The following is a 12895-nucleotide window of genomic DNA, read 5'->3' as shown; positions in this document are numbered from 1 at the left end:
GGATGACCTGCGAAGCTGGACGCAGTAGATGGGGTGCACAAATTAAACCACGTTCGTTTGAAATTTGCGATTGAGCACACTTCATAGCCATTTAGCTCAATGAAACTTGGAAGGGCTCGAGAATTATTCTAGCGACCAAACATGGGGCTGTCTGTTTCCCTCTGGCGTCGTAGGCATCTCATGCCTCCGTAACACACAAGGCAATCCGCTCGGCCAGTGAAGACACTGGAGAGGTTGCATTCGGCTGTTTGACGTCCACGTGTAAGCATTCCTCCGCCAGCACAACGGACATGTCAGTGAGGGCATGAAACCTATAGCTTCGCTTGCACGCCCACTGATTCGTAGTAAAAAGAGCGAGAATTGGGCCATGACCTGGCGAAAACCTAAAGAACGCGCGCGATTGCCGCTGGGAAGACTCCAGTGGAAAGAACTGGCAAATTAAAAAAATAAGTTCGAAGTTGTGTATTTTTCACTTCTTATTTCACATCTTGTCTTTAACCTTTGTCTTTGTGCGTATCCGAAGAGGCAATGTATCTAGAGTCCAGGAGTACTGCGGTGGCGTTTACAAAAAGTTGCACGTACGATTAACGACAATTTTAGTCGACAGCTTAACCGCAGCCGTTTAACATTTGGCATGTTAATTCCAGGTTGCATTTAAACAAGTTACGTGAGTAGTACTAACAACTTCTTTTACCAGATAACAGAATTATTTTGCTCGTTTTTTTTTTTTTGGTGGGCTAGGGACTATTTCTTGTTGGCAAACAGTTGTTTTCTGATTTTGTGTGGCAGTTCTCTGCTGGCTGAAATGTGTGAGTCATACTTAGAAATGTTTTTCGCATGCAAAATAATGAGTAAATAATAATGAAATGTCATCTATTCACTTTTAGATATCAGAGATTCATTTCCGCAGTTTGTTTCATCTCATTTACCTAATTAATCGCATCTTATGTTAGATTCCTTAGGGGCAGGCCCACGATATAAACAGTGAAGCGCACGTGTATGAGGGCAATGGCCAAAACAGACATTTTCCGGTGGGCTCTCTTAACGCTGCTCGGAACGAGCGTCCTTAGATTTCTGTCCGTACTTTTTGCCCTGCTTTATACCCGTAGTACTGAACGAACCTGCCAAAAGCGATGCCTGGCTTCAGGTCATACGGTAATACAACATCAGCGACAACGATTGTTGTTCGTTATTAATCTTTTTTATAGTCCTTCGTTTATTAGTCAGCGAAGCTTACTGAGAGTAATGAGAAATAGAGCAATCCTCTATTGAAAATAAGGTAGTCACTATGAAGAGAACTGCACTGCTTTAATTTTGGCACAAAATCCGTCCCGTCTGCCATTGCACAATTCGATGTGCCGTATAAAGAGTGATGTGATGTGTGAAAGTACTGAGGAAGCGAAGCTCTTGAGTATGCTTAGCACAACAAACGACACAACATAGTCTCAAGAAAACAAGAAAGAGAAACTTCACCTGCGTTGTCCTTTCGAACTGTGCCCTACTTTCGAAGTACCCTAGCAGCACCGTTTTCCTTTAAAGATTCTTATTCAAATATTTCCTGGTTTTCATGCTTTATAAGCATTTCCTTCTGAGTGATGATTTTGTTTCCTGTTTGTTTGTTTTGTTGCTTTATCATTTCTTGGTACATACAACTTAATCATCAGGTGTTATTCTGCATGTACTTCAAGAACGGTCGGACCTTAATTTCAAGCTTTTATCTTTTGTAGATGTCAGCGTAACAAATGTCTTTTGCTTTGTTCTTTGGCCTGCTTTTATCTTAAACGGCGTGGCGTAAGACGCTTGCGTTCAAATCATTCTTGAGTCTTTCGCGACTGAGGTACCATGGCTGCGTAGGGGCCAGATTTCGCACTGCCGAGAAAGGCATGCTCGTGCACGAAGAGTTCTAAAAAATTGACAGTCATCGCAACACAGTGCTATAGCTTGTGCGAAAGATCTTTTGGTCCTTACTTTATTATTTGTACAAACATCTTCCTTCTACCCGCAAAATCAGAATTTTTTTTGAAACTCAGGCTACAAAAACTTCATCGCCAACCACGCACGCAGCGTAAATTATTTACATTGTGTAACCCTGTTTTCGGCACAAAACGAAAGAAATCACCTTATTCTCCGCCGATTTAGTGGCAGAAGAGAACAAGTCTTAATGGAGTCGGGCAAAACTTATTTCTATATCGTAAGTACGCACGCAACCTCTCCTAAATAGTCGAAACGAGAGGCTGTTAGACTCTGGCGGTTCGAGCCATTTTAATGAGTTCTTCCAGCTATAGTGCAAGCGGAAGATAATACCACATTCCACTTGATATTTGTTATCTTACGAAACCGACATTGCATTTAAAGAATGCGCGAACATACGCCTGCAATGGCAGGCAGGCAACTCTTGAGATGTATATTCTTTTATTAATTTTTGCTGAACTTATGCACGTGGAAAATGTTCTTGCCTGTGGAAACTCCGCACTCAAGTTGGCAATTGTCCGGCGGTTGTACATGGTGTCGAAAACTCGCCGGTCTTCGGGTGATCTCGTGCGCTGCAAGGGAATGGGGGTATACCTGTTTTATGACCTTAGCGCGACATCTTTCTCATTTGCTTTTCCTCCCTTTCGTTACATTTATATTCACAGTCTGTGCCAAGACGACCCCGGAAGGAACGCACTATCCCAGCTTGCTTGCGCATTTCCCGATAAAAAATTGTTCGTTTCTTTGGTATTTCGTGACGTGATGGGATAGATCTTGGTCGCGGAAAAACTGGGACACTTGGGGAAAGAAGGTCCGCGTGACTTACGGTTAAGGTCAAGGTTTCGAAAAGCCCGCCATTTTCCCAAGTGCGGGCTGTATCAATACGTAGTTGCCGGGTCGGCGCCACCAATGATCGCGCATGGACTTCGAACCAGACCTTTTATCCATGGCGTACAAACTTGAAGGCAGAATTTAATTGAAATGTCGGGCTCCCGAACTTGATGCACAAAAGATCTTACAGTAAGGACCCACAAATATTCCCAAACGCGACACCAGGTAAAATAGAAATATGTGCACGCCAAAGAGAAATTGCAGGGGAACGCCTAAGCCTTATCACCCACTCTCAAGTGCTGCTTTTCTATTTGTGATAGTTCTGAAAAAAAGAATCATGGCATAACCAAAAAAAACTTTCTATCAATACCATTGGTTGTGATGCAGTATTAGGACACCCAGGTAGAGTTGCTTTAAACAGGCTGACGAAAGGATAAAAAATGTTATCCTAGCCATTAATAAAGATGATACGCTTCGCCCTTTGTAGCTCCAAATAAATGAAAATTTAAGGTAAAGTAAACTGATCACCCATCATGTAAACAACGCTTCCTCAATGTAAACCAATGCGAACATCAATCGCCCGCAAGTAGCAAAAACTATACAGCTGGCCAGAATTCAAGCACTCGTTAGTTTCGAGGTTTACCTTCGCGAGCTGTGCCTCGAAGCCGATGATGTCTTCTATGAGTGCGGCGATCTCTCTTTCGCTCAGACTGGGCTTCATAAACCGGATGGTGCCGGCCATGTAGTTCTTGTAGGCCCTCACAATAGGTTCGTTGTTCGGGGTGCTCATGTTGAGAAGTTGGTTGCGCCCGATGCCGAACATTGGCTGGTCGAACTGTAGGAAATAAAACGCATTATCATCATTATCATCATCATCGTCATCATCATCATCGTCGCCAGCCGATTTTAGTTCACTGCAGGAATAAACACAGGCCTCCACAACTGAACTCCAACCGTGCATGTCCTGCGACGCCCGAGTGCATTCTTTGCCACATACTTACTTAATTCAACCTTCCATCGAGTTAACGGTCTTCCCACTACCTCTCTGTAGCCATTCAATTACCGTGGTTAGCAGTAGGTCAGAAAAAGCAGATGGATGGCAGTTTGTTGACTGTGGCGCCAGTATCTCTGTACAAAACCCCATTTCTCTAACGCATTTGTAAGAGTTGGGGGAGGTATAGCAACGTCGCACTAAAATGAAACGGCAGGAAAACGTGGTTGTCAGAAGGCGATACACCAGGTAACCAGAGCAGGCAATTTTTGGAATGGCGCTTGTACGTTATACATTGATGATTAGGTGTTCTTATTTTTAAATTGTGAAAGATTGATTCTTTGCAGAAGAGCGACCCAGAAAAGGGGAAAAAGTAAGCTTAATTCGTTTTAAAACGCGTTAGTTGGGAATGCAGAAGTCCGATCTTACCATACCGATCCCAGTGCTGTCAAACAGACGCCCGAGAGAAGAGAGGCTGGCACGAATATATAAGAATTATTTGACATAAATATATCTCAACTGAAGTTAAAGGCAAAAGAGAACTCAAGTTACCATGAATTTAACTCTGCGGCGTAATGATTGGCTTCGCCATGGGATGTGTTAAGGAACGCCTCGTTCTCGCCAAGGCCCAACTTTATCAGCTGCAACTGCCCTTCTACCCCATGCCAAAATCTTTAGCCCCAGAAACATGATGCCCCCACCCCCCTCTACTTTTAAGGTTGCTTGTCGCAGACATCCGAGACGGAGCTTTCAGATTGAAAGCTCAGATACACAGCGGTTGTGTTTGGTGGTCTTCACCAACGCTTAAAAAAGTCGTCTTCAACCTCTACACAATCCTCGAGATAAGTTCTCTTAAGGTTAGTTTTCAGTATGAATATAAGGTTAATGTGGGGTGTCCCGGTTGCTTAATTAGCAGACAGAATTGATGACAACAGCAATAGTTCGTGACCTCGTGTGTACGCCATCTTTGTGCGGAAAGCTCTTAGTTCGCTTTCTGCAGACAGTTTGAAAACCCGCCAGTAAATGCACTCACGGTGATAACGTAGAGGGAAGTGTTCTTGAGGTCGACGCCAACCCCGGCGGCCATGATGAAGCTGAGGCCGGTGTTAATGTGGGCGCGGACGAAGAGGTCTTCCCAAGAGGGCGCGTCGGGCCAACCTATGGGCCGGGGCCACTCGCCGATACCCACTCCGCTCAGCATCGTCCGAAGAGCCGCGTACTTGGTATCCTCGTTTATTGCTGCGCATGAAATATACCTTTGTTCAGCGGGCAGAAGGCCTACTAAGCGACTGTTGGGGTGCGGACATTAAAGCCCCCGGAAGAGTAGTTTTAAGGTTGCCATTTGGCTTAACAATCTTATTTATTTATGTGGTATTGCGTGCGGTTGTTTCTTGCTTCTTTATGAGCCATGACATTAGCGCCTCCGTGAGGTTAATTACCATAAACGGGCCTTTAGCGCACGGATAATATACTTGCGGGCTTTTCTCTTTTTATTTTTAAATCTCCCTTGAATAGTTTGTTAGGGCCTTTATGGACGTTGTAGGAGTGTCATTTGAAAGGTCCAAACTTTTCATAGTGAAGGTCACAAATGAGGCAGAAATAGGAAAAGTAGCTGGAATTGACAACTTGAAAAGGGCCTTACAATCTGGTAGTTTTTGGAAATATTAAGCTTATGTTATCTTTAAATCGGGGCTTGTACTTTAACTAAACAAGGTGGTTATATTTTATGTCGACATCTACTTCGCCAGGCGCCAGCATCATGAATTTTAAGCACATTTACTCGCTAGGTTGGGATTCATCGATGTTACCAATGTTACCACGTTGAAAACCTAAAGAATTATTCCCGCGTACGGGGTGGAAATAAGACAAGCGTAATAGGGGAAGAAAATTGCCCCGAAAGGCGCTTCTTTGTCATTTTGTCAAATCTGGGCACACATTCTTTTCGTGAACTTTTTTTCGGTTTTAAGTTTTATTCAGCGCTGCCTTGTTATGTGGTGCCCAAAACAAAAAAGAGTACAGCTGGAAGGAGCGCTAAAACTTTTAGAAGAATGACGAGGAAACAAGATTCGGAACTCACATTCGTTAACGCAGCAATGGTAGGCTAGTACCACCTGGTCGGTAACGTTCTGGTCCTCCACCTTGTATGAAGCCGTCTCGAAGATTTCTGCGCGTAAGACAGACCCTCGTGAGACGATGGGGTGTGTGTGCATTACCACAATCCAACCTAATTGTTTATATAACCAGGGTTGGATGCCCACGACCTGTGAGGTAAGCTTTTGTGAAGAGCCGTCGAAATTATTCAGAATTTTCGGGTTCCGTAGCATGTGCGAAATCTCCAACACGATGGCATTTCATTGGTCTTTTGTCCTTTTTTCTTTTAAAAAAGTTAATACCGCCCGATAACTTTAGCAGCAGCTAACTTTAGACAGTGAGCCATTGCGTCAGGTGTGCATTTAATGCATATTCATCTAATGCCGAGCACTTCACCTTCCTGTGGGCAATCCGTCTTCCTCCCTTAGGGAACGTTATTCAACATCTGTAGTGTACAAGATTTTTGCGGTATGTACACTTTATGGGCACTTTACGATTGATTGATTGATTGATTGATTGATTGATTGATTGATTGATTGATTGATTGATTGATTGATTGATTGATTGATTGATTGATTGATTGATTGATTGATTGATTGATTGATCTTACCTTTGAGCTGATGAAGAACTTTCAACCGCAGTCGATCGAACTTGCTGAACCTGCAATGTTTCGTATGTGTGCCACCATTAGTAATCAGTTATACAGCTGCAACTTTTATTCTTTTCTTAACCATTTTTGTTGCTAGCCCTGCAGGTCACAAGCATGGAACAACATGTGCTCAAGAATGCACAGTGTAGGGAGCCGCGTTTTTCAATTAGGAAATGGAGGGTAGAGCACCAGAATAATCAGAATACTTACTGCAAAGCCATAGCAGAAAAAGAGCACGCATGAAATCGGCTTGCTGAATTTAGTGCGCCACGACTATGCCGCAATAAATTGTTAATGTAATTCGAAAAGGTTTCCGTAAAGGCAAAAGCTTCACTGCTCCATCCGCGCTTCTTCTTCTTTTTTTTTTTTATTGCTCTTGGTCGAAACACGCAATAGAAGTACGGGAACACGCATGGCCAGCTTCACTAACTCCCTTTTTTTGCCTGTCACCACACGCCCCTAGGTTTGATTGCAGCCCTTGCCATGATTGTTTTTTAGTCATAAGATGGCGGTTCGAGGCTCACAATGCCGGGTTTATCGCATTATGGGGCGCATAGTGCTCTCCGAGTAATAAAGAAAGAAAAACGGTGGTAGAATGGACAAACCATGCTAGCTTGAAGCCTCGTTTGTCTTCCAATCCCTGACAAACGGTACAATCTTTTTGTCCATAATACAGAGTTTTAGTCGGGTACTACGACAAGCAATTAGATGTCCGTTGAATATAAGGAACACCATGTAGTGAGCCAAGGCCAGATGAAAAACAGAAAGCAAACGCATGTTCCACCGAAGCTGCGTTTCTTGGCACCATGTCACGTCGCCGGGGATAGGAAAAAAATTAAGTCAGAAGAGGAAGTGTGAACTATTATCAAGTGAGCGGAATAACCCGCCGGCACGCGATATTAAGGAAGGTGAGTAAGACGGGAGTAACTTTCAGCTCGTTATTGTCGGCCTTGACTGCGTTCACCTCGGTGTCGAGACAAAAGCTCATTAGCGTATCGCTGGAAGCCCGATTCGCACCATCCCCTCGCCCCGGCACAAATTAATTTAATCGTGCCTTTCCCGATTACAGGATGACGTAAGGCGCGCCGACGGCGGCAGCTTTTCAAAATCACCCGTCCGTGGCCGCTCACCTTCTGCCCTTAGCGGCTTGGCCGCAAATCACGTAGCCGACTCGAGTTTTATACGGGCGCAGTCAGGCGTTGCCTCCATTGATTCGCGTTTGTCAGAGGGTGTCGAGTTTCCTTCATGGTCTGTGGGGCCAACTCATAGGGTTGTTTCTTTTCGCTCCTTCCACTTCCCAGCGAAAGCCCAGCGAAAAATGTGTCCGCATATTTTTACAGAGCTGGTGCGTCAGTCTCGTGAAATATTAACCACGTTAGACTGTTGGTAACATCCCCGTTGCCATATACTTTGTATTGTCTCGCTAATGAGCTGGAAACGGGACTATAAAAATACTATAAGAACTGGAGCATAAAAATACCCACTACATGCAGCACGAGCGCTGGGCGAGGTCAGCGCAGCTTGACGTTATTAATGAATAAAATAAACAAATTGTAAACTAACTGTATCTTATAATAAATAAACCCGCCGCGGTGGCTCAGTGGCTAAGGCGTTGTGCTGCTGAGCACGAAGTCGCGGGTTCGATGCCCGGCCGCGGCGGCCGCTTTTCTGATGGAGGCGGAAAGCGAAAACGCCCGTGTGTACGAGATTTCGGCGCACGATAAAGATCCCCAGGTGGTCAAAATTAATCGGGAGCCCTCCACTACGGCGCGCCTCATCGCCTGTATTGCGTCGTTGCATTTAACCCCACAATCAATCAACTTATAATAAATAAACAGCATGTTGTTTACGGCATGATGGCAGCATCACTCTAATTATGCCCAAACGCCCTGGATGCACTTATCAGATATTGATGAAAAGTTCACACGTAATGTCCGCACCTGCAACACTGCCGATAAACGCCTTCACTCCCTTTTTCGTACACAGAAGCACTGTGAAACCAACAGTTATCGCCAGCGCAGAGCTGCACTGCGCGACTTTCTCGTCGCAGCAGATACCTACAAATTACAGTTTATGCTTTGCTTTTGTTGTGATTTCCCTTAAAGTACCTATCGAATGCATTTATTGTTGCATCTGAAAGGAATACGTCGAATAGCCACGATATAGCTTCTGTGACGGTATCCAAGCAAACAAACAAACAAAAAAATCCCAGACCAAGAAACAGAAAAAAATAATCGTTTGAAGGGGCTTAATAGTTATCTTACGGGCATAGAACAGTAACGTTCGCCTTGGGTACTCCGGGGCCACCTAATCTGAGTACTAATCACGCTTGTTGACAACATTTTAAACAATTGCAACTGTTTTAAAAATAAACAACAATTGCGAAAATAGTAGAGGATCGTTCATCAAAGTTAACCTGCATTTTTCGCAAGCTTACCTCCTCTCATTTTTACAGTTATTATTTATCTAATGTTTTCTTTTTGTTTATCTATTTTTTATACACCCATTACCCTATCTTCAAGGCTGGGGTATGCAGGATCGCCAATGGAATTTGACGCAACTTTACTGAGCTGAATACCAGCTGTAGCGCTCGAAAGGAAGAAGGAAGGGGGGAAGGGCAGAAGGGGGAACCGAGACAACGCGTTTGGAACGCTTCCGCCTTTCCACTATCCTAGGAGCTGCCTAGCAACGCGTTTTTTATCTCGGGTGGCATTTTTTCTCGATGACCTTGATAGAGAGGCTTCACACTTCGACAAAACGACATTGTGCAGTTACACTGCCTGACTTTGTATCTTTGTTTCATACACCTGGAAACCGAATCTTGCAGGTTGATTTGATTTGATTGATTATGATGTTTAACGCGCCGACGCTACGCAGGTGATGAGCCGCACCGTAGTTGAAGGCTCCGGATTAATTTCGACCACATGGGGACCTTTAACGTGCGCCAAAATTTCGAGCACACGGGCGTTTTCGCTTTTCGCCGCCATCAGAAAATCGGCTTCCGCGGCCAGGAATCGAATCCGGGAATCTTCGAGGTGAGGGCATGCACGCTCACGCGTATAAGTGCTAAAGTGGACCTTTAAGCTTAAAGTGGAACTTGAAGCTACCACAGAGAACCGGCGTAATTACGCACAAACGAATTGCCATGAGGTGTTTGTCGATCCAAGCTTTTCACTATCAAGGTTGTACACGACGCAACCTCTCACCAGAATTCGTTCAATTTCGGAATCTCAGGGCGGCGCATTTCAAAGCACTCGCGGCGAAGGGCTTCGCGGACGGCGTCATTTCAGCGGCGTCGCGCAGACACATCTTTCGCGCCGTAGAGGCGTCGCACGTGACTCTAGAGCGACGCACGTGGTGCGCGCTTTCGCGTAGCCAACGGCGACGACGGCGATGCGCTGACCGGTCGCTGGCTTCGGAGGCGGCGGCGGCGAAGGTGACGGAACCTCCAGACGATGCGGCACAGCTCAAGGTTAACGGAAGTTGGTCACAAACGACGCTGCGGTGGCGGTGCAGGGGATGCCGCCGAGGCGAGGTCTGGTCTCCCGTCGCGTCTAGGCTGTTTCTCAAGATCGGAGTTCGTGATAACCATATTAATGGGCGACTGAGAGGTGTGGGCACAGCGGAGCGCAATAAGAGAAACGAAAAGAAAAAAAAAAGAGACAGTTAACGTACTCCCTCCTTTTCATTAGATGTCGGTAAGGGGCCTCGTGATCTCGGTAAGTGTTTACGTATTTGTGGCATCCCGTGTTTGTGCAAAAGTAGGATCGGATAGGCACCGGTTGGTACGCCATTCTTTTCCTTTGTTGTCGTGGCCACAGCGATCTAATAAGGGGCCGACATGCGGGAGCTTACAACTACTTCGTCGCGGAAGTCTGAGAAAGAGCGTAGCTTCGTATTGTTGTACGGAAAAGTGCCTAGCGTTGCTAATCGGCAAGGCACATATGACTATACCTTCCCTATTTCTATTTTTATTTTTGTTTCAGTGAATGCCGCCGTCATAGACCCATATTGCGCACTTGTTGACAAGCTGCACGAAGGTTGCGAAAGACGCAGACCCTTTTGGCTGGTTTTCGCAACGATATCGGAAATCACCTGTCGCACTCAGCTTTAGCACAAAATTATCATATGGCAGTCTGTACTTTTTTTTTACGTGCAGAGTACCTTAGGACCGCACAATGTCCGTCCGCATCTGTGCACATAGCATTCACAATCGCAAAAAATCACACAGGCACCGGCAGGATTCGAGCCTGTGCCTGCCGGTGCCTGCAGGCCGGTGCCTGCGGATCCACGTTTAGGGTCCGGTAGACCTGACAGAGTTAGTGTCAGCCGTCTTACCAATTGGGCTACGGCCGTGAGTTAGTACCCGAGAGTCAAACGGCTTACTCGCTCGCCTGTAACGGTGCGGAGTACCTTACGACCTCCCAGTGTGCGTCCGCGTCCATCCGTGCGCACACTACCATCAAGCTAAAATCAAGCGAGATTCCATTTTAGCCGTGAGTTGCAGTTTCTTTTAGGGAATAATCAAGGTGCAATGCCACGGCTCAAATCGAATGACGGTCGGGGCGCAAATCAGACGTCAGTCGGGGCGCAACTTGGATGTCATTTCGAGTCCCCGCACTCCGCACCCTCGCCATCGTCCACGCAGTGGAGTTGCTGCCATTTCTTTGGTTAATCTTAAATCCCAAGCTCCGAATCATCACAACTTATAAAGCTACCCGGCTTATGCCGTGCAGAAAATCATGCACCCCTGCGTCAAACGACGACAATGATTGGACGTGAAGCTTTCCGTGACAGATTCCTTGGTTCGGTCATGTCGCTTCGGCCATGTAGAAATGGAGCAATCGTATTGACGCCGGCTTCATAACGCAAGGGACCCAAGTACGATTCCGGCCCCCGGAAGCGCTTATTGTTTGCACTTCGGCGTTTTCGCGTTACAGACGCCATCAGTGAGAAAAAAACTAAAGCTACGCTTTAAAAAAGTGCATCAGCCACGTGTTTCGTCCCACCATCGCTCTTCCCTGAATTCAGCGGCTTTTTAAAGATACGTAGGTGAGACTAAATGACACACGCTTGCACAGAATGCAGCTATCCCATTTATTATATGGCCCACTTCGACGTGCTAGTGGAATTTTAGTTGTGTAAGTTATGACAGGCTTTGAAAACTGGCTGGAACGAGTCGCGTGAGGCCAGGTTCGTATTCCTTCAGCGTTGTAAATGTCGAGGCGATCACCATCATCATCATCGTGTTGGTGTTCGGAACCTTTTCACACTATGGCCAAGTTTATCACGTGACTGGTACAAAAGGAGGGAGTGCCTTCTTTTAACTTCTCAGCCACCCACCTCAATTTGGCCATGCACTAAGGAGGCACCGCCCATCAACCACTACCGTTCCCCAAGACGTAGTCTGGGTAGCGTGTTCTGTTCTCAAATAAAAATCTTCGCCAAAGTAAAATCAACACAGCACAAACTTCAACACAAATATTCGCTGCTGGTTCACTGCGGGCGCCCAGTATTTTGAACAGCTGTTTACAGCTGCAACGAAATGCAGTGCAAACTCTTTTCTAGACGCGTTCACAATACAAGAGGGTATGATTTCGCGCTGCTGCTCTCACCTGGCCCGTTCATCCGGTATGGGATTGTTGCGCATCCAATTGTTGCACACATAACCGTAGAAGTCCTGGCACGGGTCGACGCTGACGTCCATCGACTGCAGAATCAGTTGCGCTGCGGAGAAGAGCATCTTTCAATTTAGGGTACTGAGCACGAAAAGCGTGTATGGCTGTTCGATTGCATTCTGGCTGTTTCCCGCATACTTGTTCCCCCTGGTAAGTCGTTGTGTCCATAAAATTGGATGATTGATCCGCAATTGTCATCCATACGCAGTATACCCACGTTTAGGGTTCACAGTGTGCGTCACAAGTTTACGTGTACTAAACGAAAATATGGTGCCAGGGTCTAGCCAAGCGTTGCTTCAATTAGCGTGTCGTCGTGGACCACAGAGAATTTTTCCATGTGTACTTGCACGGCCCGCCAACAAACTCATAAGTTGCGTGTGGTAGCAAAAACCTTAATCATAATTCTTAAAAAAAAAACATTCCAACTTCTTTTAGCAATATAACTGTAAAGATAACAAAACACGCCGTCTTGAGGAACTGTTTAAAAGCTTCATGCAACTTAACGCGAGAAAGAAGTAACCGTGTTGTTGCCTTCGTCGTGACGTGCTACAAGAAGGTATCTTGCAAACCAAACCAAGTGAGACATGAACACTGTCATCTGCTATGGCGGCTCTCAGGACTGCACCCGATTGCAGTAACAGGTTTCTCTCTAGTATTATATTAATGAAAAACTCTATGCTGCGC

At 45.7% G+C, this 12895-nt stretch overlaps 1 protein-coding gene across 2 annotated transcripts in view; it reads right to left on the bottom strand.

The window, feature by feature from the left end:
- LOC144144879 (neprilysin-1-like) overlaps nucleotides 1–12895 on the bottom strand; it is a 119605-nt gene that overhangs the window by 30571 nt on the left and 76139 nt on the right. For both annotated transcript variants that reach the window (XM_077676379.1, XM_077676378.1), the window contains exons 4-9: nucleotides 12149–12260; nucleotides 6495–6544; nucleotides 5871–5957; nucleotides 4827–5032; nucleotides 3446–3637; nucleotides 2457–2543 (exon numbers count right to left, since the gene is read on the bottom strand). In XM_077676379.1, coding sequence (XP_077532505.1) covers nucleotides 2457–2543; nucleotides 3446–3637; nucleotides 4827–5032; nucleotides 5871–5957; nucleotides 6495–6544; nucleotides 12149–12260 — 734 coding nt within the window. The remainder of the gene's footprint in view (nucleotides 1–2456; nucleotides 2544–3445; nucleotides 3638–4826; nucleotides 5033–5870; nucleotides 5958–6494; nucleotides 6545–12148; nucleotides 12261–12895) is intronic.

This window comes from Haemaphysalis longicornis, unplaced genomic scaffold (genome assembly GCF_048455015.1).
Source record: "Haemaphysalis longicornis isolate Haplotype H1 unplaced genomic scaffold, Haemaphysalis longicornis Haplotype H1 scaffold_7, whole genome shotgun sequence".
Lineage (NCBI taxonomy): Eukaryota > Metazoa > Arthropoda > Arachnida > Ixodida > Ixodidae > Haemaphysalis > Haemaphysalis longicornis.
Note: the sequence above shows the minus strand (reverse complement) of the source record. Positions and strands in the feature narration are given on the sequence as shown.